This window comes from Gouania willdenowi, chromosome 3 (genome assembly GCF_900634775.1).
Source record: "Gouania willdenowi chromosome 3, fGouWil2.1, whole genome shotgun sequence".
Taxonomy (NCBI): domain Eukaryota; kingdom Metazoa; phylum Chordata; class Actinopteri; order Blenniiformes; family Gobiesocidae; genus Gouania; species Gouania willdenowi.
In genome coordinates this window covers 7634644-7660955 of record NC_041046.1, presented here as the reverse complement: position 1 = coordinate 7660955, position 26312 = coordinate 7634644, and the positions used below count along the sequence as shown (strand labels likewise).

General features: G+C 36.7%; 1 protein-coding gene across 2 annotated transcripts in view; it reads right to left on the bottom strand.

The window, feature by feature from the left end:
* mctp2b (multiple C2 domains, transmembrane 2b) overlaps positions 1-26312 on the bottom strand; it is an 84395-nt gene that overhangs the window by 34157 nt on the left and 23926 nt on the right. Inside the window, exons 2-10 of one of the 2 annotated variants that reach the window (XM_028434148.1) lie at positions 23857-24385; positions 16768-16885; positions 7753-7895; positions 7571-7647; positions 5432-5546; positions 5286-5318; positions 3008-3178; positions 1473-1603; positions 1145-1331 (exon numbers count right to left, since the gene is read on the bottom strand). In XM_028434148.1, coding sequence (XP_028289949.1) covers positions 1145-1331; positions 1473-1603; positions 3008-3178; positions 5286-5318; positions 5432-5546; positions 7571-7647; positions 7753-7895; positions 16768-16885; positions 23857-24336 — 1455 coding nt within the window. In that variant the 5' untranslated portion in view covers positions 24337-24385. The remainder of the gene's footprint in view (positions 1-1144; positions 1332-1472; positions 1604-3007; positions 3179-5285; positions 5319-5431; positions 5547-7570; positions 7648-7752; positions 7896-16767; positions 16886-23856; positions 24386-26312) is intronic. The other variant, XM_028434157.1, reaches the window with a different exon arrangement.

Sequence of the window (26312 nt, the reverse complement as noted above, 5' to 3'; positions counted from 1 at the left end):
AAATCCACAAAAACACACAAAATGACTCCAAAAAACAAACATTACAGAAACATACACCAAACAACAAAACCATATGAAAATGACTCAAAATACACAAAAATAATTATTCATACACAAAATGACAACAGAAATGCACAAAACTATACAAAAAAATACAAAAATACACAAATTGACTACATAAAACATAATTACAGAAAAATACACCAAAATAAAATATAAAAATGAGTAAAAAAAATGAAACCAGGGAAATCGCACACACTTTTTCATTTTGCACCCGCATATATATGTACAGTACACCTCTTTGTACATCCAACCTTCAAACACATACTCATTTGACCATAGATGACAACTCTACTTAAGCCCCCACATGAATGCACTGTACGTGTCTACCTATGAATACAAGGATAGTCTGTGTGTGTGTGTGTGTGTGTGTGTGTGTGTGTGTGTGTGTGTGTGTGTGTGTGTGTGTGTGTGTGTGTGTGTGTGTGTGCGTGTGTGTGTGTGTGTGTGTGTGCGTGTGGGTGTGTGTGCCTGAATATTAATTGTTCAATTTAAGAAGATGAAATAAAATGACTAGCGTTGAATATTCAGTTGTGTTATGTTCTACTTGTGGAGAACATTAAATACGTATGAGTGAGGGGGTACACATGGTATGACAAAAAGGCTCAAGGGGTACACAAGACAAGAAAGGTTGGGAACCACTACTCTAAGGGACAGCACGTGTGAGTGAGTTCTGTAGTGTGAATTATTTAGTGGAAGGTCTGGGTCAGGACGCACTCAGAAATCAATCTAACTGTGCTTTTCATTCTGTTCTGAGAAGTAGTGAAAGTAGCAACTCCCAAAACAAGTATTTTGATACAAAATAAGCTATAAAAATATATATATCAAAACAGGCAATATTGTAATTTTTTATATCTTCAATCCCGATATATTGCCCAGCCCTAACTGTAACACATTTCCATGTTAAGTGCCAACATTTCAAATTACACGTGGTCAGATGTCCAAATGCAGGTGTTGAATAAATACATTTTAAGACAGAAAACCTTCAAACTTTGTCTTGTGATCAACTAATTCTAATGAAACGTGTTGTTTTTAACAGACGATGAAGGTGAGGTGAATGTATTTGTGTTGACTGAACACTCACATAGTTTTCCTGCTGGACCTCCAGTTCGCGGGGGTCGTCCAGGGGTGCGGCGCTCAGGTCAGAGATGGAGACGCCGTGGCACGTGTTGACTGTGAGCAGAAACACCAGCCGTCCTTTCCCGTGGTTCAGAGAGTGTGTGAACAGCTGCCTTTGATTGACAGGAACCGTGGACAGGTCCACTTCACACCTGCTCACACAAACACCAACAGCACTAAGCTTCAGTCCAGCCCACACACACAAACAAACAAACACACTAATACCACCGTGCATGAAAGACTCCACAGCTTATTAAACTTCTGAACTAAGAAAAAGACTTAAGAACACTTACCCTCCCAAACACAACTCGTTCCTCCGACCTTCTTTGGACCAAAGCTCCACCTCCAACATTTGGGAACCATCCATGTAGTAATTTAAAGTGAACCTCTCTCTCCACTGAGGGTTACTCACTTTCATTGTGTTCTTTAAAAACATTCAAAGGCAGAAAAAACATATTTACAATAACAAAACTAACAATTATAGTGTCCTGATAAAATGTTATTACTTCTGACACAATAAAAATATTGCTACCTTGTTATTTGGCCGATACAATAACAGCATGGATCACACATACTTTTATGACTTATTTTGTAGTGTGGAAAGTAAGAAAAGGCTTGATTAAGAGCAGAGGTGACAAGTAACTCGTTTTTTGGTGTCCGTTCTTCACTTGAGTATTTCTTGTTTTGGCGACTTTTACTTTTTTAAACAAATATCAGTACTTTTTACTTCTTACATTTAAAAAAAAAAAAAAGGGCTCGTTACTTTTACGACCTTCGAAGAAGACGTCACAACGTAGAAAGACGCAAACTAACGACCATGAAGCTGGAGGAAGAGCGTGACACATTTTATTTACACATTTTTTTAATCCATGAGTGTTAAATTCTCCAGGTGTTCAAAGGCAACACATGGAAACAAGTGAAATCTACCAGTTTTCTACAAGTTCTTAAAATATATATATTAATTATATTTATTATTGAAGGGAAGTAGCATGTACTTTTTTACTTTTACTCAAGTAAGGGAGCAACTTCAATACTTTTATCAGATAAAAGACTAGTACTTTTGCCACCTCTGATTAAGTGATGTCACTCAAACAGAGAAGAAAAGTCAGCAACAGTAAGTATGAGAAAAACTGAGCCATTTATTAGAAGTCTGGATGCATCTATCAAACAGCTCATATTAAAGATTTTAGAATTGTTCTGCTGATATCACACAGACATCCAATATCAAAATGGAATCAGCCTCGGGACAACCCAACTAACAACTGAATGTACAGTTTTAAAATAATCTAAAAATAGATCATTTACACATTTACGAGATAATGCAAACAATCGCACCAAGATTTCACTTTTATCGACAAAATGCAACGCAACAGCAGATGTTAATTAGGATCTAGCAACAAGTATGTGTGTGTGTGTGTGTGTGTGTGAGACATTGTAGCTAAAGTGTTAGTCTGCCAATGTCCTGTCCTCACGTCCTGACTTGGTGAATATCCTGGTACTTTGCCGCAAATTTACAAAACCACGTGAAAAGTCTAGAAGTTTGGGAGTTTTTTTGGGAGTTTTATCTTCCCACTATAGCTGATGCATGTTCATGTGGATTTCTTCGTTTTTTTTAAATTTTTTCGTAAGAATGTTCTATTTTGATAGCACTTAGAAATGACTATTGTTGTAATTTGCGCTATATAAATAAAGTTGAATTGAATTGGTGACTTTTTCATTCATTATTTAAGGTCAAGTTGTATCACTAATGAACCCTGACTAGTTTTATTCATTTATACTACAACATGTGCTGTACAAACAGCCCAATGTGGATGCGTTGAGGCGCTACCTTGCTTTTGTATCGCTGCTCTCCCAGGGAAAAGCGAACAAAGAAGTGACCGCTCTGATGGTCCAGTGGCAGCTCCTGACCCTCCACTAGAGTCACAGACACCACAGAGGTCCACAGCTGACTCTTCTTCAGGGATTCCGACAGGCGGAGACTTTGAGATGTCAAAGCTGACTGCAGCAGACGCCAGTGGAAGAAGAGAAAAGTATCAACAGATAAAAATCCAGTCGCTTCTGTAATCAGCCGATACTAGATTCAGTGATGTAGAAAGAATATGGTTTGCCTACATTTAAATAACGTGAATGAAACTTTCTCTTTGGTAGAATCAAAGCTAATCTTACTGTCACTTGTGCCAACAGAAAAAACAAAACAAAAAAACACACCCCACGTCTACTTACGATCCAGGAAACTACGTGAGGAAACCGGAAAACATTTCTTGGCCACACGTGGGAATAAAATCAAACCAATAAACATGCAGGAGCAGCCAGATGTTTGATGCAAAGAGAAATGAAAGCATATCATGCCTTTATCAAAGTCACCGACTCATGCGCTACTTGTGCACGGATAATAGCGTAAACAGCAGGACAAGCATGCATACAGCAGCCGCTTGGTGACCAATCAGAATGCAGCCATTAATGCACAAAACAAATGATGAGCACATGGTCATAATACAAAAAAAGGAACCAAATGCAACCATAGTTGTGATACTTAATCTTAGAACTATAATATATATGTATAATATGCATTTTTGGCCTTATTTTAGCACATTGATATTGATTAACCTTGGTTTCCTTGAAACAAAGGGAAAATAATCAAGTTCATTATAGAACACTCAAACCTTTACAGAACTAATAATGTCTGCTGTGGCAGAGGTTTGAACAGATCCTTCTTGTCATGAACATCACCTGAAATAAACCTGTTCACACCACTATGAGCAACACATCAAATGTTGCCTCTTATCAGGCTTGATATTGGACGAATTATACTGTATGGGGCCGATTCAATAAAGGTTTAGGGTATTAAAACATATGCAAACGTCACTCCACAGGCTAATAAGGGGTACAAACCCAAGGGAACCAGGACTACGTATGTTCTGCGCTTAACAAAGCGTCCACAATCCATTTAGTGCGTTTCCCTCTGATGAATATGTAAAGTAGGCGGATCTCATAAGGGGCACAAAAAATGACAGGGGGAAATGCATATGAAATAATGCAGTGGGCACAATGCAATTCATCAAATCTGGAACTGCTTGCAGTGACTGCGCTGAAAAATAGTACAACTACGTGCAGCTACGTGCAGGTGAGGAAACAGCGCCACCAAAGGATTTAGGGACGCACCTGGTTTGACACACCCTTTATTTCAGATCTTAGTGAATCCGCACCATTGACTTTAAATATTGGTCTTAACGTGACTAGAAAAGTCCAGAGATTCACTTTAAATTGATCTCGTCATTTGAGAAATCTTGCTTTTAAAAGTGAAATATAATGTTTGGTTATATTTCATGAATGACTGAAATCTGCACATTGTACAGCCTAACCGGGGGTTTCCACTGGATACGTCTCCGCGGCACCGATCCGTTTTTTCCCCGCTGTCCGCCATCCCCACCGGTTGCGTTTTGAGGTGCACTCCGGTTGGAGACAGAGGAGTTCTCACGCAGTTAAATGTATGTATTCTAAACACAACAATAAAGAGATAAACAGGTCAGTGTTCCTAACGAAGGAGAAGAAGAAGGTTGGACTCTCTGGTTTTATCACAGCCACATTTTTTAGCAACAGCCAACAGAGAAGAGATAAAACTGCACCAGTAAAACATGAACTAAATCAAAGTTGCTGCAGTTTACAGTGCAGTTACAGTATGAGAGGAATATATATAGTGGATGTGAATTTGTTTTTACACATTATGACGTTTTGGTGATGTATTTACTTGAAATATAATCTGAAGTGTTTTATTTTGAAAAGTAACCCGATATTTTATTGCGGAATACGTGCCTAATTTCTTGTTTAGCTTCATTTGCTCTGTGCTGATTAATGCGTCATGCTCCAGTATCCACCAGAAATAGAAGCCCTGCGTATATCTGGTGGAGGGCACCGGACTACCGCATCTGGGAAGGAGCAGACACGCACCACAGCGGACCCGGTGGAAATGAACACAGACTAAAGTGGAAACCTATCAGCTACGGTGACGCGGCGGTGACGTAACGAAGCGGAGCCGCATCCAGTGGAAATTGGGGGTTAGTCTAAATGGGAGATTATTGGAATATTTCCTTCTATTCATGCCTTACCCTACTGCTGTTCTTTTTCATTTGGCCCCACCTCTGTAGACAGCAGCATGCAGGTTAGGTGCAAAATAAAAGACACTGGTTAGTTAGCATACATCAACGTGTTATTGAGGGATGCAAGCCAAAGGTACACAGAATGCTCGCCATACATGTCCTTTTTTGCTATCTCCGTCTCTGCGTGACAGGGTCAGGTCCACCGTGATAAAGCCCATGTCCTCTTCTAGACTGTTGGGGTCATCCAGGGGCAGAGACAGCTCACTGACCCTGGAACACACGGAGAAGCAACCTCAGCTGATAGGCTTTAAACAAACACTAGATCTCTGAAAGGAATGTAGAAACAACACTGAGATAGACTTTAAACGAGACGACGGACAGACGTTACACACATTATAATGCAAACTAGGGCTGAGCAATATATCAAGATTTATAATACATGGAGTTTTCTATTTTGGCAATAAATTACAATATCACTTATATATATATATATATATATATATTATGGCTTAGTCTGTGTTTTCACGTCTTCTCAGAACAGCATTAAAAAGCACAATTTCACTCACACATGCTGTCCTTTATAGGAGAATAAATGTTTTTTATGTTAGTATTAATAAATGCGCCTGTGTGGCATTTTGCATCAGCAATTTAAACCTGAATTGTCCTTCTCATCAGATTCCATTTGAATTAAAATTATCGAGATTTATAATGTATTTCGCCATTTTGAGAAAAAATATCGAAACATAAGTTTTGGTCCGTATCTCCCAGCCCTAATGCAAATTGTAACTCTGTTGATTTTATAGATGTAGAGTTGCTGCACGATTATGGCCAAAATGATTATTTTTGATCAATAATGTAATCACGATTATAATCGCAATTATTTATCACGCTAGGGAAAAATCTGTATTTCTTTTGCACTACTAAAAAAAAACAATATATGAACGTTTACAGTCAAAAATGAAGCTTTAAATAAAAAATATACCAAAAAAAAAGTAATAAACCCAAAAATGTACCAAGGGTTAACTGAATAAATACATTATTACAGAGTGCTTTCACAAAATGCAACTGATTGTAAACAATTACAGCTCACAGCTCTCATTAATCCACCAAATGACTCAAAGCTGACGCTGACTAATGGTTGAGAAAGTGTCTGATTTGATATGCAGCAGAGCACACATTTTAAATGTAAATATTGCAGATGATCAGGTTAATTTAATCGTGGCAACTAAAATCGTGATCATGGTTAAAATTTGATTATTTGTGCAGCTCTACTAAAACTAGAGAGTCACAGTTTTACCCAAACCAATAAAATACCGATACTTGTGTATGTGTACTTGCTGATCCCAAGTACCAATAACAGGGTTGATGTCAATTCTAATTGTAATCACGTAATTGGTAATTAATTACAATGAGGGTCATGGGTCAAAACTCTCATAAGACATGCTAACAAAAAGCTAACACAATAGGAAGTTTACGTTTGATGGGCTTTTTGATTAAAGGCTCAGTTGTTGTGATTAACTGTAATTGAACATAAATGTAAATATTTTCATTTGATATTAATTTGTGAACTTTGTTCATAAATCAGTTTTTTTCATATATCAAACATTATTTGCGCATTTTGTCTCATGATTTTAGTGTTTGTTTGTTTGTTTATTGAAAGGGGTGGAGCTCTTATACAAGCCCTTTGGGCTTCGTTCCCTCCTTGCACCTTAAATGTTATTTTTTAATGTGTGATAAATAAATAATGAAAATAAAAAAACTGACTTTCGGGGAAAATATTTTTAATTTTAAATTTAATTGGAAAAAAATGAGTTGTAATTGAACGTGTATAATTGAAGACGTAATTGTAATTTTAAAATGTAAACAACAAATTATTGAGCAAAATACAATTGGAAGACATATTTTATTTCTTATCTGCTTGTTACAAGAAATGTTTAAAAATGAGAGAAAAAATTATTTAGAAATTTACTATAAAACTGACATTTTCTATGAAAATAAATCCCTCTGGTGACAAATACCAACAAATACAACAGAAATGACAGGATATCATTCAAAGACATTGGATGCAATAGGTACCAGTTCCTGCTATCTGTGCAGCATCAATACCCTATATCAGTATCGGTATCGGTGCATCCCTAACTAATAATATGGAGAATACTGTTTATTACACACCTGGAACCTCTTTTAAAATATGCTGAGCTGCATGTGCACCATGTCCTCCAGAGGGCGCCATTCACTCACTCTGAATCACCCAATGTTTCCTTTTAAAACCACTCTCACTTAATTACACTCACTTATCAAGCTCCAGATCAGTGAGGGACACACTGGCCGAGCCCATGAAGTCATCAGTTGTCAGGTCACGGTCGTACACCTGCGTCACCACAAAAATAAATAAATAAATAAATAAAACAGCTTGAACAAATGATAGAAGAGAGCATGTAGCATGTTCATGCTAACGTTCTAATGGGATGGTTACCTTGATGGATAGATTCTGATTCAGATCCTTCACAGGCAGCGAGAAGGACTCATTCCAGACGGGGTTGAGGTTTTTAAAAACAACTTTGCTTTTGTAGAAAGTTTTTTCATCCAGTTTGAATTTGACATAAGGATCGCTGGTACCTGGAGGAAAAATTATATGTTTATATAAACATAAAGATTGATTGATCTTTATTTCAAACATGTAAAATTAGAAAAGAATAATAGTTTAAAAAAACAAAACAATGAATTACAACAGCAGAAATAGACCATTGATTTGATCCACCAACACTAAAACTTGTGTGAAAAGTAGGAAGAAGCATAAACTTATTTAATCCTACGCCTTTAATCACTACAGATTTTTAAAACTAAAAATCCTATTAATTACCCATATATCATTAAAGATAAACATATTGACAAATAGTCCATAGCTATTGGTGATTAGTGATCACATTCATTCCTATAATCTTGTGAAAATCATTTATTTTAACCTGTTTTTTGAACTGAATTAATGTTACATAATGATACCCCACAAATTGACATAGAAATAAACTCTTCAATGATGTTCAAAAACGTAAAATCTTTAAATTTAACTTTCCCCTTAATTTGTAACCCACCCCTCTTTTGAAGATGTTTTCTGGCAGTAGATTTTTTTTTTTTTTTGTTTTGTAAAAAATCTGTGCAGTTTTAAATTCTAGGAGGTCAAAATATGCTCCCTTTTTTCACGTTGCACCTCCAAACTGTGGCTAATTTGTTTAAAATGTGTTAAATGCATCACACAGTCATCACCCCAATATATTTCATCTCTGTGTTTCTCCAGAATAACACTCTAATGCAATAAAAAGTCACAATTTGGGCTCTTGAGTTATTTGCATGTTACACCCTTGTTTTCATTTTAAGCATATTCCATGTATTTTTAGTAAAAATTGCAGGTCTTCTTCAGACAGTCATTTCTCAAGTCTGTGTATAAAGGATGTGGTTTTCTTTCCTCCCAAACAGATGAGACTTCCTGAAGACAATCTGAGCATAGTTTGTACTTAGTTAAACTCACTATAATATGTGTGCTCTTAAACTTTCTATCATGCTACGTATGGTCAGGTTGTAAATTGTAATTAAATTATTGGGTGATTTATTTTTTTTAAAGAAAACCTTAATATCTCATTTCCTTTAGGTATTCTCTCTAGAAACCAGGTGATGGCAACATCAAACCTAACAGTTACAGTATATTACAGTGTTTCTCGGTAGATAAGACACTAAGTTCCATTCTCTGCACACAGGCACCAACAGACTGCACACATTTCTCAAAAACAGGACTCTGATGTCAAAACCTTGAGCACAATTCCCCAATCCTGGATTTAGTCTCCTTAATGATAATTCTGATGTAACTTTAACACAACACTCAGCTCAAGTGACTTTTCAGAGGCTAAAACTCCAGAAAACAGACGAATTTGTGAAAATAAACCTCAAATACTATGTTGTTGGAGTTCTTAGAACTATTGGAGATGGGTGAAAAATAGCATGATACTAGACTTTTAAAAACAAAGTTCAAATTTGGACAATAAAATGCTCTTTTGACTCAAGTGTGCAGTGCTTTACAAATTGTGTCCGAATTAAGAGAATAGGGTGCAGTGTTTGTGCTATTTTTCAGGAACAGTGTCTTATCAATTAAGAAAAACTATATATAAAAAATACATAAATAAACTTGACATAAACGCCATGACGCAACACACGGTAATGACTCATTATCTGCTCTGTGTGTGATTCTGTGGACAAAAAACATCATATGGCTCATACAGAGCTTCTATAAGAGCAAACAATAATGCATTGAAACGCAATGCCTTCTCTTTAATTTAGGCATCAACTATCCTCACAGGTTAGCTGTGCAAACACACAGACACAAAGGAGCGAGAAACATAATCCAAATGGGCAACGAGAGCGAAAGGACAGGTGAGTGTTGGGTGGGGCTCAAACTGGTTTTAATAGGTGGTGAGGAATCCTGCTCTGGCTGTTAGAGGAGCCTCACTGCCAAAGGACTTCTGTCCCACTCGTCAGTCAGACCATGTTATCCAACAGACAAGCAACATGTCAAGGGTGAAAAGACACTCACCAAGGCCAGTGAGTCATTTTATTGGACTGGAGAAAAACCTCAACTCTGACAAAACAAGCAGTTAAAAACCAAACTAGCAGCAGTAACCATGCATGGCAAGTAAATAAGGATGCACTGATCAATCTGTGCGGATTTCCTTAATTTTTGGAGATCAGCGATCAGCCGATCCTTGCATATGAAACCGATTTTTTCTGCCAATCAATTCTACCTTCGCAAAGGTCATCAAGTGGGTCAAAACAAAACCTGCAGCACAGTTAGCTTAGCATGTAGGCAGTTCGGCAGTCTGAAACAAAATAAGTTCTGATGAACTACGGCCGAGTCCGCAGAACGTCTTCGTGCCAATGAGCGCGTACCACGTTCCATAGTATTCAGTCAAATGACTCGATTCCACCGTATGTGCCCCCGTGGCACATGCGGTGGAATGGGCCCCATTCATATATTGGTATGTGTCAATGATTCGGTACCACCAACTGTCGCAATATTACTGACTTACAAATAAATGAGAAAAGGAATTTAGTGGAAATTGCTCAAAAAAGGGGGGTGGAATTGTGCAAGGCGTAATCTACGTTGAATTACCTTTGAAATGATATATCACACGACTACGTTCCCATAAATTTGGAAATTACTGGAAATGGGGGGTGGGCCCCCGGGCCCCATTTCAAAAGAAGTGCTTTAAGTATCTCATCATATTCATTCATAGAGAATTCATACCCAACTGCATTCCGATCTAACTAGAACTAACGGAGGAGTAGTCATTTCCCCGTGACACGTACGACATAATGGGCCCCATGTATATATAATGGTATGTGCCAATGATTCGGTAGTACTAACCGTTGTAATATCTGACTCGCAATTAAATGAGAAATCGACTCTTTTTTATTCTTCTTTTGGGACCCAAAAATCGAAAATCGGGCTCCGAGTGTCGATACATACACATCTATAGATTATAGCTACCAAAATTTAGCCCGATTCGTTCACGAATAATAAATAAGTGATTTTAACTAGTGTACACAACAAGAAGAAAAACAACAACAACAACAAAGTGAGTGGCGTTTTGAGTCCGGTAGCCCGGCCTAAAGAGAGAGCAAAGGATTGCAATTTGTAATTCGTGTAATGCTGAAATAAGTCAAGGTAGAGCTGCTAACAAAATGCTACCTCATTCACTCTGCTGAGTATGTAGCATTTGAAGCTAGCAATCAAACAATTATGGAATCAGATCGCGTGCATTTATGAATTTGAAATACAACTGCAAAACAAATATATATTTGTGAACCGGAGTGTGTGCATTTGTGAAACAGACCGTGTGCATTTATGAATCTGAAATACAACTGTGAAACAAAGCATGTGCATTTGTGAAAAACCCTGCAAGAGTTCATTCATTATGATACTGTTCTGATTCCATAAACAATGGCTAAAGCTAAAGCTAGTGGAGCAAAGAGCCAGTGGACCACTGTGAGTGCTTATCAGCAGTGAAAATAGAAAAGATACTACGAGGAAAATGATGGAGTTTATGACATTACAAAATAAAAAAAAAAACATGAACAAGTGACTGCAATAAGTCTGAGAAAAATTAACCTGTGTTCATTCTGTCATTTGGTCCTTTAGATTTTTATTTTATTTACTTTATCTACCTCAAACCTTGTGATTCTCTTTATTTGTAAAACCAATGTTTTTGGCAAAGAACGGGTCTGCAGTGGAACTTGTTTGTTTGTTTGTTTGTAAAATGTGAAAAATGAAAAACTAAAGGACCTGAAATAATTTATAATTTTGGACAGCAATGCTCTAAATTTATATTTGAGATAACTACCTTGTGTGTTAATACAACAGTTAAAACAACAAGTTTGTATTGTTTCATGGATATTGTTCAATGTTTTACGGTGGAATAAGATGGGAACATCCAAGGTGTATGCTCCATTATAAAAAAATAAAAAAATTTGGATCAGCAGGTAAAGCTTTTTTTAAAAAAATAAATAAATAAATAAATCAGTGCACTCCTACATGTATTAAACCAACATGTGCCAAATGGAGACCACACACTAAAATAAACACATTATTACACAAAGATTCTGGGTACTTCTCTTTTAATTTACCCAACAGCATACATGTTATACTGCATCTCGTAGCAAAAGGTGTTTATACAGTAAACTATGATCTTATAAGAGGATGACTGACAGCAAAGGTTATAGCATGTTACACGAGCCTGTGTAACCGTAGCCATGCCTTTGGTATCTATTTACTTTTGTTTCAGCGCTAGTCAAGCATTGCCTGCCACGTCTCCTGTCGTGAAAAAAAAAACTGTTTCAAATATCACAAACACGCTCCAACCTTCAATTGAGTTTGCTCCAAATTATGAGACCTTTTGCACATTGATCTATAATAGAAATTCAATTCCAATTCAAGTCTATTGCTGGACACTCCAGTACAGTTTACACACTCTAGTACAGAGAAATACACAAAAGAACAACAAAAATACTTAATAGGACAACAAAATACACACAAGAAGGAAAAAATAATACACAATGGGACAACAAAAATCCAAGAACACCAAAAAATACACAAAACAACTCAGAAAGACATCAATAATTACAGGATTACAATTAAAAAATACAAAATGGGTCTGGGACATTTATTAACAACCAGCTGCACAATATGAGCCACTTTAGTCTTTTTGTCCTCTAATGGACAGCATGTGTGAGTGAGTTCTTTAATGTGGATTGTTTAGACTCAGTGATCATGTAACTGTTCATTTCATGTTGTTCTGAGAAGTAGAGAAAGCAGTGACTTCTAAAACGAGTATTTCAATAGAAAATTAGCTATGGAAAAAAAAAATGTATATGTATAAATTGATATAGGCAATATTGTAAATTTCTATATCGCCAAAATAGTAAACTCGATATATCTCAAATCTTCTCGATATATCGCCTAGCCCTAATATGAACATTAACTTTGCATCTGATTAAAACTTGTTTGGCTTAGAATAAACAGTTTCTTTGTTCCACCTTTAAGACGGCTGTAAGCAAACCTCTCCTTAAAAATCCTGATCTTGATCCAAGTGATGTAACTAAATACAGACCAATATCAAATAACCTTCCTTTTGTTTCCAAAACTCTAGAAAATAATCATTGAAACTGCATTATGTAAATCTACACAGGAACAATTTAAATGAGTTCTCAGTGTAGTTTTAAGTAACCAATGAGATTTTACTTTCTCCTCTTTAACCAGGACAAAAGAGAAGATTTTATTCTTACTCTGAGCCCAAAACACATGAGAAAAAATACACCGCAATCTATAAATGGCATTAATCTGGCACCACAGTGAAAAGCTCAGGTGTTATCCTTGATACCGACTTATTCTACAACTCCCACATACGGCAAGTATCAAAGACAACATTTTTCCACCTTCCTAATATCTCTATAATCAGGAACGTCTTGGCTCAGAGTGACGCTGAACAACTAATCTACATCCACAAGTCTAGACTAGATGCAACTCTTCACTGTATGTTAAGGACCAACAAGTGAGGTATCTGGCAGACCAAAATAGATTCACTAGGTCTTTAAACTGATTACATTGAAATGTTTCTGTAGTCTGTGCTTTGTCATTGTTCTTCTCTTTCACTTTCAGGTGGTCTGTGGTTTCTGGTTTAACAGTTAGTGAATCTTTATCATGTCCTGTTCTCCTCCTCCTGTCTTCTCTGAGCCTGGTTCTACTGGAGGTTTCTTCCTGTTCAAACTGAGTTTTTTCCTCTCCATCGTCACAGATGTATGCTCATGTGGAATTTTCTTTTTTCTCATTATATAATAACTTTATATTTGTGATAAGTGCCTTGAAATGACTTGAGTCCTCTACTTGGGTTTAAAGGTGCAACAATCAGTCAACATTGTCAACAAAAATCAATAACAGAATTAGTCATAGACAAATGTAATTATCGACAATTGTCGGTTACGTCATCAACGTCTTTTTTTAAGTTGTGGACAAAGCTGAACATTGTTTTTCATGAGGAGTGGCTCATCTTACCTTCTATATATCTTTGCTCAGAGTTGTATGCATGTTACATACGTGATTAGCGGGGGTTATATTGTCAAAAACATTCCCACTGATAAGAATATGTCATCCCACGAGAGAAACGATAAATTCCCATGTCGGAAATGAGTGAGGGCCATGGGTCCTTTGGCCTCAATTCAGCCAAGAATGCACCTAAAAAACTTGCTCCACGGGACAAAATTGCCTCCAAGTCTTTTGTCAACAACTAATGATTCTCTGCAGCACCGTTACCGGGAGCTCCGCGGTGTGCACTGCTGCCGCCGCCGCGCACACACACAGATAGAGCTGCTGATCACAGACACATCATAGAACGCTACAGGAAGTGGTGACCTAGTCCAGTGGTTCTCAAAGTTTTTTCTCTTATTTCTGAATCCACGTACCCCCTTTTGTCCGGCTACAACATTTTGCTTTGAAAACTATTATTTAAAAAAAAAAAAACTATAGATCATAATGATGAAAAGAATGAGAAATAAGTTACACATTTTAAGGAATCTCATTTTGTAAATAAGTGGATATAAACACTTGTGACCCCATTTTGATAAAGAAGTCCTGGCGACTTCAAAGACATTTTGCTTTTGTAGAATTGAGCTCAAATATTTATTTATATTTTACTGCATTTTAGTTGAACTAGATTTTTATTTCACAAAGTGAAAGTATAGAAATACAGTTGATTAATACAGACGACCTAAAGGACCATGCTTTCATACATTTTATTTCCCGTAATAATAACTTCATTTTCTTGAGATAACGAGACTTTGTTTTCCCGCGATAACAATATAATTGAATTTATTTTCCTGAGTTAACAGGATAATTTATACAATAGTGTAGTATAGGGATGTAACGATCACTCAACTCCGATACGATTCGATTCACGATACGATTCTCTCACGATTTATTTTACAAAATGAGATTGTAAACAAATGACTATCTTTCATTGTCAAAAGAATCCCTTGATAAACTATGCAAAACAATGCAATTTAATTAAAAATTAATCCTGAATGAAACAAATAAAGAAATAGTACAAATGAAGAAGAATAGTCATTTAAATTCTGGCTCTACAGTAAATTATGCAACGCTGCATAATAGTTACTTTTCTTTTTAAAAGTGCAACTGAAAATGTATTTTGTGCCTCAACAATTGGACTTTAAAACAAATCCCATATGAAAGATATGTTTATCTCTCTCCTCTCTGTTCCCTCTTAACTTTTTTGTTTTCTTTTTTTAAAGTATTGTGATTTAATTTCAGAGTATCGATGTGAAACGTGACACCTTTGAATTGATTTTTAACAGCCTCACGATTAATCTTTACATCCCGAGTGTAGTACAATAAATAATTGACTTTGTTACACTGAATGATGTTTCCTGCTGAGGAACAGGAGCATATAGATCACTGCATCAGGTATCTTTTCAATCAAGGCCTGACACTGAAATAGCATTATGCCTAGCTATTACAGCCGCCAGCCGAGCTTCAGGAAAGCTCGGTCACGCTATCCCGGCTTCAAAATATAGTGGTGCTTCTATACAGAGTTCAACGGTAAACAGACGCAGAGACTTATTGGGGCCGGTGGTGTGTTCAAGGACAGCTCGTAAAATACTGTTCAATGATGTAAATAGTCAACCATCATATTTTTGTGTTTTGTTTTCAATTCAAATTTTGCAGTTATAAAGATATTTTTTTTTTTAAATATCTTGGTTCTTTATTTAAAGATGTTAACACAATTCATACAGACGTATGAGAAGCAAAATTCAAATTCATATTTAGACAAACAAAGAAATCAAACAGCCCTACTTCTGGGTTCTGTGCAGTATCTTAGCTGTTCCTGGAGTTTGATGAATCTCTTAGTTTGGGGTCCAAAAAAAGTTTGAAACCAAAGAACTCAACTGTGGCTAAAAGATCCAGTGTTTAACACAACAGCTACAGTATGTGTTTAATATAGATTGAGTCACTCTCAACTGATTAAGCTCATAACTATGAATGCGTTAGTGTTGTGGTGCAACGGATCATCATTGATCCGTGATCCGCACGGATCACTCTCCACAGTTCGGCACGCACGTGGTCCACGGATTGGTTGACGAAAAAAAAAAAAAAAGTTTTATAATGATCAGCGCATCATTAGTAATGCCTCAATGAAGCCTGTTCCTTTGCGATGTCCGTGTGTGTGTATAACTCCGTGTGTCCGTGTATGTGCGTGCGCGCGCGAATCACAGGTTCGGGCCCCTGATCGTGTATCTGTGTGTGATTGCAAGAGAGCTGAAGACCACACACACACACAGGGAGGGGGAGAGAGAGAGAGAGACGCACATGTGCGTGTGTGCGTAATAAGTCCGTGTGAATGTCGTCGTGTTTATGCCTCCGTCCATCATGTCTTTTAAGGCTCTTATTAAATAAATATCGGCTCTAGTCCGGATGCCCATCCTTGACTATTGTAAGAATTAGAAATTAAAAGTCAGATCTGCTTTCTTTTCCTTCTTTCATTCATTTTTGATGATGTGGGCATCGGCTAGTTTTTAATTCACTCTCCATTTTTAAAAAAAAAAAAAAAAGTGTCATGCCTTATTTTTTTTTTCCATACACTTATCTGTTTTAAGGATGAAGGTGTCATGTCTTACATTGCACTTTAATTTGTTTTTATGATTAAAAATTGTATTTAAGCATTGGATCGACAACTTAAGTTAAATGTTGTTTGTATTTAATGAGCAGAAAAATGTTGCACTAAGTGTTCTACAAAATAAATGGAGAGCAAAGTTATTTGTCTGGTATTTTTTTTTTTTTTTCTGCTGATCCGAAAAATGATCCGATCCGTGACTCAAAACTGTGATACGATCGTAGTTTTTTGATCCGTTGCACCACTATCGTCTATGGTCTTACCACAGCGGTCTCTGATGACCAGGTTGTGTCCTTCCTTCAAGTTGATCGTGAGCAGGAAATATCTGCCAAGATCTTGACTGTTGTCCATCCCACTCCCAATCTCATTGCTCATCTCCAACTGGAAACAGAGGAATTACAATAAATCTGTTATCCAACACTAAAAGTGTTATACAGTGATGAGTTGTATGTGTCGCAGCCACTGCAGAGTGTGAGCAACACTAAAGACCAGTCTGTCAGGAATGCTTTGATTCAGTTTTACAGAAAATACAACTTAACTCATGTCAAAATGTTGCCTCACGCTTAATCATTTCACCTGTTCATAACACATCACCTTCAGTTCTATCAACAACAGGTGCCACGACAAAGTAGAGCTGCACGATTATTGGTTTATTTGTTCATCGGCTCCCCATTAGCTTCCACCGTGGTGGTTACTAATCTTCCTGGAGTCCATAAAAAAAATTCCAGTACATACAGTAGTCCCTCGCTATATCACGGTTCACCTTTCGCGGCCTCTGTGCGATTTTGGATGCAATTTTTTTACACTGTATGAACGCGCATTGTGTTCTGCGTCCTGATTGGCTAATGCTGCGTTCACCCACCAGCGACACATCTAACTCGATGAGTTTCACTGTCTGCTGAAGCGAGGAGCTGTGCTCTCATGAACATAAACCACAAGTGAAAAAAGCCGGTGTGATTAGCGGCTAATGCTATGCTAGCTCAGTGCTACAGAGAGAACTTTTACCTGCTACTACCACCTCCTCGCTGATTCTCCTCCACGCCAAATCCTTCCTAGTCTGGTTCTGGTTATAAAGGCCGTGTCATACAGCTCCAGGTGGTCACACACAGCTTCTACTCCATGGTTGAATGAGTGAACAGGCTAGTGTTCGTGTTAACGTGACGTCATCGTCAACAAAGACTCTGAATGCGTTCGGCATCAATGTATGATTGTTAGCAGTGTGACTTTGAGGTGCTGTATGTTTGAAAACAGGTTTATGTTTTAAAATCTACAAAGATTTGAACTTTGAGAGTTTAAGCAAGAGAGAAATATTCCTGTCTGAGAAGAGTGTATAAAGTGTGTGGTGAGGGGGTTTACAGCCTTAAAACATGTATAATAATAGTAAAAAATAAAGCTGACTACTTCGCGGATTTCGCCTCTTGCGAGTAATTTTTAGAACGTAACCCCCACGATAAACAAGGAACTACTGTAATTGTATAAGAACAGAAAGATTAAAGACAGTTAAAAATATACAGAAACATTACTTAAAAAGGTAAAACAAGACAATTTCATTACATCAACAAATACATGATATATACATTAAGATTGGTAAAAATATGATTTTAAAGATTTTTTTAATAGGCGTAAAGTTGAAGTGTCTTTCAGGTCCATAGGCAAGGTAAGTAGATGGTATTAGGATGATTAGTGACTACGTTGAAATAATCTCAGTTGGCCAGTTAAAATAATCCTCTTTATAAATATTAGTAAATTATAATGCATTTTAGTTTCAATGAGGGTCCATGATAAGGTGCAGTGCATGTCAGTGATACTGGTAATGTAGGGACACCTTAAAACATGGTGAGCAGCCTTGTTCTGGGCAACTTGAAGCCTACTTAAATCAGATTTAGTGATTCTAATCACAATTATTTATCATAATAGGGAAAAATCTGCATTTCTTTTACACTACTTAACTACATTATTACAGAGTGCTTTCATATAATGCAACTCAAAGGAAACAATTACAGCTCACAGCTCTCATTAATCCAGCAAATGATTCAAAGCTGACGCTGACTAATGGTTGAGAAAGTGTCGGACTTGAAATGCAGCACAGCTAAATGTAAATACTGCCGACAATCAGGTTAATTTAATCGTGGCCACAATTAGAATTTGATTAATTGTGCAGCCCTATGACAAAGACACGACTATTGTCAGTCAATGCAGCATCAGTGAAAGTACGTTGGAAGCATTGGAGCTCATGACACAGATGAGTTTTACTTCTGTGAAAGTGGGAGTGGAAATCACCGTCTCAAACTGATGTTTAGGTGACATCACGTCATTGGTTTCTGACACAATAATCTACAGACGATCCAATAAACGTCATTGTTAATGTGTCTGTAGACGTGGACTGAAGTTTCTTTGCACTTGTTTTCAATTCACCTTAAACTTTGGACGCCAACTTTTATTGTAGCAGGAGCCACGAAAATGTCACATGACCGACATTCATGTCATGCATTTAGAATTTTGACTAATCTAAACATGAATACAAGAAAAAACAAAAGCTTTGTGTCTTTTTCTCCCATTTTGTGTGTTTGTTTATTTTTTTGAGGGGGGAGTCAGTAATTTTGTTTTCCTTGTCGAATTGTGTGTTTTTGTTTTTGTGGTCATCTTTAATGTTTTCCGAGTAATTCTGTGCATTTTTGTTCTCACATTGTGTTTTTGGAAACATTGCATTTATTGTGTTTCTCTGATTTTTGTACAATGTTGCAATTAGGATAAAACTAGAAACATGTTATTATTAATAAACAATGTATCAAATAATGTTAGACGTTTAAAGGATGAGATGAGCTTGAACTAGACATTACAGAGCTTGTGAGAGCAGGTTAATCTGTGCTACTCATTTTAGACTGCAACAAACCCAAAGATCATTGGTAAAGTGATGTAGCAGTTAGTAAGTTAGCTATTTATTAACTTTACTGTTAAATTATTAATAACATATTCACTATTAAGGGTGTGACGGTGATACTCATGGTTGATTTTCCAGAAAATAATGTAAATAGGGTGTGAATGAAGACAGTGGAAAGAACATATCAATTTATTTGCCAAACATTATGCTTGAAAAACAGGCTGTGTGTGTGTGTGTGCGTGTGTACATACATGAATATATGTAACTATGGTGATGTGTTCAGTAAACTAAGCAGTCAGTATTAGTTTGGTGGGGCAGAGGGTGGTGATGTGAGGCTTACAGAAGCTTGTTTAGAGAAAAGACTGGTCTGTGGTCAAATCCCAGTAAGCTGCAGCTTAAACTGCTGAAGAAGTTGATGCTGTTTGTGATGCAAACATGTCACAACAACAACACAATAACTTTTTAACATTAGAGCATACATCCACAACATGTCAGTTCTAACGCTGACCTCAGTCTACCACCCATTACAGAATGGTTTTTTTCTTATCTTTAAATGTGAATGACCCAGTGGTGCAGATCACACATGATAATCAATGCCTGATTAGATAGAAGTTAACCAGTGAAGGCATTGTGATGGTTTAGGACAGCGATGGGAACATTTCATTTGTATTTTTTGTTGTTGTCATTTTGTGTAGTTAAGTTGTCCTATTGTAGGTGTTACACTCATTTTGTAAAATTTTCTCTCATTTTGTAAGTTTTTGTTGTCATTTTGTAAATGTCATCATTTTGTGTATTTTGTCATTTTGAAAATATTTGCTGCCATTTTGTGTTAGTATTTTTCAGTTTTCTTTGTTTTGGGTGTTGATTTGTGCATTTTAGTTCTTTTGTGCTTTTGGAGTCATTCTATGTATTTTTCTGTCAATTTGTGTATCGTGCACTGGACGCCCGGGGGTTTCCAATGTCTGGTTTATGTTCCGTAGTGTTGGACAGCACACTAACCCCACTGGGTCCTGACATTGTTCATGAAGTCCCTTTTTAATTCATGAAATGAGTGAAGACATTAACACGTTTTGAGGCGTTGTTGCTCGTCCAAATCAAGTATCTGTGGGAAAAACAAGTTTCATGCTTAGAGGCTCCACCTCAGAGCGTTACAGGATTTACTTGGTCTGCTTCCACCGACATGGTTTCAGATTCAACAACACACTTTCAGGTGTTTACTTAAGCCTCCACTGGTCAGAGCTGTTTTTCTCATCCAGTGACATGTGACTGGCACAGTGTTTGACATGTGCTCATTGTATTAAAAGTGTTTTATTTTAAAGTTGGATTGCAGTAGAAAACACTCCATGGTAAAGAAACAGCACTTAAACATTAAAGTGACACAAAGAGTGTAAATTAGTCTATGCATGAAAAAAATGAATAAATGAATAAATAAAAAAATTAAATTCACACTTCGAGGTGAGTGAAACCAATATTTTTTTAATCTTTTTTGTTGTAGTTTTGTGTGTATTTGTTGTAGTATTGTGTGCTTTTGCAGTCATTTTGTGTACTCTTTTGTTGTTTTGTGTGTTTTTAGTCATTTTGTATTTTTGGTGTTATTTTGTGAGTTTTTGGAGTTATTTTCTTTGTAATTCTATCATTTTGTGTGTTTTTGGAGTCATCTTGTGCAATTGCTTTAGTGCCTATAAAATGAGACCAAGTACCGCATGTGGCCCCCAGGCTCCCAGTTGTCCATGCCTGACATGTAATAAGGTCTTGAATCCTATTTTGCGTCTAGCCATTCATGTTTATAGCAAATACGCTAAGTGATTTATACATTTATCTCAAATACATATACAAAAACAGTCTCTCACAGTTTTCAGATCTGTTATTCCAAATCTGGAATAATGGAATTAATCAGTTGGTCTCTCAATGCAATCGACCAAATTTTTTCAATAAAAAAAACGGCCAGTAGTGAGCCCGCCTGTCTGAGCGGTAATTTTGCAGCTGGATATGCGCTCGACCCTTGGAACAAGTGGTGAGTTGTGTGTCTGTCGATTATTTCTGTGGAAGACATCTACATGACTGGAATTATGGTAGCAGGCATGCTGCTGATTGGAGCTGGCAGCTTTCTGCCCTATCACAAAGTCTGTATTATGTCTGCTGCTGTTTTGGGAAGGCTGCCAGTCATTTCTGAAGGATGGAGCAGGGCTCTCAAGACTCAGACTCATGTGATGAATGATCTCAAAAGCAAGCAGGAGGCTGCTTTAGAACGTTTACACAGAATCGAATCGATCTTGGAGAAGTTGAATGCTCTATTTGCTAGTTAAAAGGCCACCACATTGGATCACTGCTGGGAGACCAGGACTTGAATTGAAAACAAATCGCTTATCTTTGGCTCCCAAAGCCAGCTGTCAAGGTTGTCTCATCTACCACCAGGATGTTGTGCAGAAAGACGCTCAATAATACTTTTTTAATCACATCATTCAATTAAGTGTCTGTATGCAAACTAATGTAGTTCTTCTTACAATCTACTTGAACATTTTGGACACATGTTTTCTGGTCCAATAAATCCTCTTTAAGCTCTCAGTCAGAACAAAGTTAAATAACTGTATTGATTAGCCATCACTAGCTGCTATTATAAAGTTTATGTAAATGTAAATGGACTTGATTTATATAGCGCTTTATCACCACACTGAAGCAGTCTCAAAGCACTTTACACATCAGCTCATTCACCCAATCACTCTCACATTCACACACCAGTGGGACAGGACTGCCATGCAAGGCGCTAGTCGACCACTGGGAGCAACTTAGGGTTCAGTGTCTTGCCCAAGGACACTTCGACACATAGTCAGGTACTGGGATCGAACCCCCAACCTCTCGATCAGAAGACGACCCACTACCACCTGAGCCACAGTCGCCCAAAGTTAGCTGGATTGCTCTGAGAGTGGCACATAGAGGCAATAGATTACATTTATAAACTTGTGTTGGATGCAGGGTTGAGGTCACTTACATTTTTCAAATACAATTATGTTTTCAATTATCGATGTTTAATTACAATTCAATCATGATTATGGTGACCAACATTTTTTTTTTTTTTCGAATTACAAATAAATTACAATTATTCTCCCTTAAAAGTCAATTACAATCATGTTATCGATTACTAAAGTTTAAGTACAATTTTACTAACTTTTATTCATATAGCGTTGTGATGATTGTATGCACTTTTATGTGTGTACAATGCCATTTTAGCATCTTTACATTTACATTTTAGTGCATTTATTATAATATCTTATGTAAAAGCCCAAGGGGCAAGAGTTGGAATTTAGCAACAGCTATAAATTCTACAAAACATTAGTTACATTCACAGTTTTGTTACTCTGTAAAATTGTATCGTCCCTATTAAAAGAAACTTCTATTTATTATACATAACTCTTCTAACTCTGACCACCTGTATGAGTGTAAACATTTACTGATAGGTAGTGGGAAAAACTTAATATGAAACATATCTTTTTATTTCTTAACCACTTATGTAAAAACCATAGACCTGTTTTGCATTTAATGAAATTGTAATTTAGTGTTTTTATTGAATTTTCATAGTAATTACAATTACAAAGTCAATTATCTGAACTCAATTTCAACGGTGACAGATTCAAAAAATTTAAAATAAGATTATAATTATGACATAATTGTAATTAATTATCAATTACGCAATTACAATCATAATTTACCCCAACCCTGGTTGGATGCACTGTTTTTGTTGTTGTTTTTTTTTAATAACTGTATGTATATAAGTAACTGTATGTGCTATTGGAAAAAAAAGACAATTTTCTGAGCTATTCATCAATCTACAAAACTGAAGAATCTTAATGTCAGCCATAGTGGAGAATATAAAGCTATATATGGAAATAGATCCCTACAATAATTTGTAAAATGTACAGAACTTTTAAAACGTGTTCAGTCACGGCAACTATTAAATATAACTGTAAGTTAGAAATAGTTGAGAGATACTTTAGGTGAAAAATCAAGGTAAAAATACAAGAAAACAATGATAGATTTTGTTTCTTGTACGTAGAGAATTCTTTGCAATGAATGTCACTGGGCCAGTTAGACACTTAAATTCACCCGTTTGAAACATTAGGAAAAAGGAAAATGCTGGTGGTTTGTTCACTGTGAAAGCAGAACAATGTCAGATCACACTTTGTTTTTGCACTGCAGTCAACTATTGATTCTGGATGAAGCTCAACATTATCCAACTCCTCCAAGACAAAGTTTGTTGGCGCTGTGCAAACACACCTGACATTAGCCAATAATCACTAAGATGCTTATCTTCTCACCTGTGTAGTTCAATGTTCACACACAACTTCCTTCAACTGTACACAATCATGACAAACATGCAATGATTGTACAAAGTTTTAGAACGTAACTGACACTATTGACCAAATCTGACTCTGACACGTTTCTCTAAACATTGCAATGTGTTCACAGGAAGTACCTTTGAGCTGCTGGGTGAATCCAGCGTGGGGCTCTCCGGGTGCTCCAGGGCCACTTCCTCCATGTCTGCTGTAGGTCTGTAGTCTGTGAGTGGGGAGCCCTTCTGCTCTACTGAGGCGCTACTGAAGGAGTCCTTTGAAGGATCCCAGTCGGTGAAGTCTGCAGGGCTGCTCAGCCTGTGTTCACTCCTCCCAGCAGCAGCCCTGCTCTGTAAACCACTCCCAGCTCCTGGAGGGAATCCTCCAGCTTTGTTGAGTGGCATGTTGGAGATGCCGTTGTGGTGCCCTAGATGTGTGCTAGAGGAGAAACGAGAGTAGTCCTGCCTCATGTGCCTCATGTCAGGGACAGAAGAACTCATGCGGCTGTCGATGGTGTGCTCCACCTGGAGTGGGAGCTTGCTTGGATCAATCTTTCCACGCCGAAGGTGTGGCAGCATCTTCATGCGGAGATTCCGCAGCATGCTGGGCTTCTTGGTCTCCATGGTTCAAAAAGATGTCTGTCTCTGTCTAGTATGTAAACATCACTGACAGCTGAGGGAGAGAATGAAGAATTGCAAACAATCAAAATAAAAAATGGTAAAATCCCTCACAGCATTCAATACCATCAGTTCCAGAATAACAGCAGGAAATAGCGACACTAGGGCAGTCTCCCGACAAATGTTTCCTTTAAATGCCACGTTTAAATGAGAGCTTTAATTCCTCTTTAATTTAGAATAAAAGTTAAATCCTCTTTAAACTCCCCTTGTAAACACTTAATTCCTAATGCAAATGTAATTCGGAATTAAAACTTAAATCCGAATTAGATGGCTGGTTTATTCTGATTTTAATTGTAAACACTTATTTCCGCTTTAAGTTAATTCCGGTCATTCTGCGCATGACGCATTGGTGACAACATAATACAAGATGGCCACCCGGACTCCAGCCAAAACGATTTATTTAATAAGAGCCTTAAAAGACGTGGATATAATGAAAAGAGTGGCTAGATGGGGGCATAAAAATGCCGACAGTCACACTGACTTCTTACAGACATCAGCAAACGGAACAAGCTTCGAGGCATGAAGCACCAGAGCTTCACCAGTGATGCACGGATCATTATAAAGTTAATTTTTCACTCATCGTCCTGTATAGTGGAGGTAGAACAGCTGTTACACTAACTGCTGGTTTTGATTGGCCAAAGTACGTCTCCTTCCTCTCTTCCCCTGCTCCGTGGACCAAAGTGAAACCATGTGTTATTGTCAAGTTCTGGTTTTACAACTACAATGAAAATAAAAGTGAAAACAGTTCTTATTATGTGGTCTTCTGTTGGAACTGAAAAGAAAAGGTGAATTAACCTGTTTTCCATGTAAACCTCAATTCGTAATTACTATTTCCATGTAAACACAAAGTAGAACACTTTAATTCGGAATAATTTAATTTGGAATAACTAATTCCAAACTAAAAAACTAAAAAAGGATTAAAAAAAAGACAAAAAATGTAGTTAAAACTATTCAAAAAACTAACTTTGAAATGAATTTAGTTTGCTATAAAATAGTTGTTTTCATTGTTTGAAAATACAAACCCTTACGTGAGCAAACATTATCGTTTAACACATGAGATGAGATAGATGAACACTCAATGATAGTAGATCCCACACATTACAATGATTTCAAATCGTTTTACTGTAGATTCAAATCTTTTAAAAAATGCTGTTGAACAGAAGCTTATAATAGTATATAGATGATATTAATGTGTGTATATGTTGAAGGAAAAATATTACAAATTACATGCCACTGGTTTATGAGTCACTAACAGCCAGCTAACCAAATCATAAAGATTGTTTTATTGATATGTCAGTACACACATTAAATATCCCTCTGTTTTAACAAAGCCTGGGAAGTATATTGAAATTCAACATATATTGAGTTTTCTATTTTGGAGATATAAAAATATTACAATATCACCTATGGAATATTATAACAACCAAAAGTCATTTTTATTTATACTAAAAGCTCTCTTTCAGTACAGAAACCCATCATTATGCAACTCGGCATGCAGTTGGTGGTTGTTTTATTTGACCTAAAGTAAGAACTTCATTAGTACAGCACTCAGTAACATACAGAGCTATATGCATGAATGGAATTCAATACTATTTATAATAAATTGTTGAAATGTCTGTTTTGTTGGGGTAATATTAATTAATAATAATTAACAATACTAATATTGTCATTGGATTCATTGTATTGTCATTGTGTAATTTGTGGACCCCAGGAAGAACAGTTGATAGCTTATGCTAAAGCTAATGGAGATGCTAATAAACAAAACAAATATCACTATATTTTTATTTTATAGCCTATTTTGTATTAAAATTCTTATTTTATAAGTCGTTGCTTACACAACTTCTCAGAAAAGCATGAAAAGCTGTTAGATGGATTTCTGAGTGTTCTAACCCAGACCTTCCCCTAAACAAGCCACACTACAG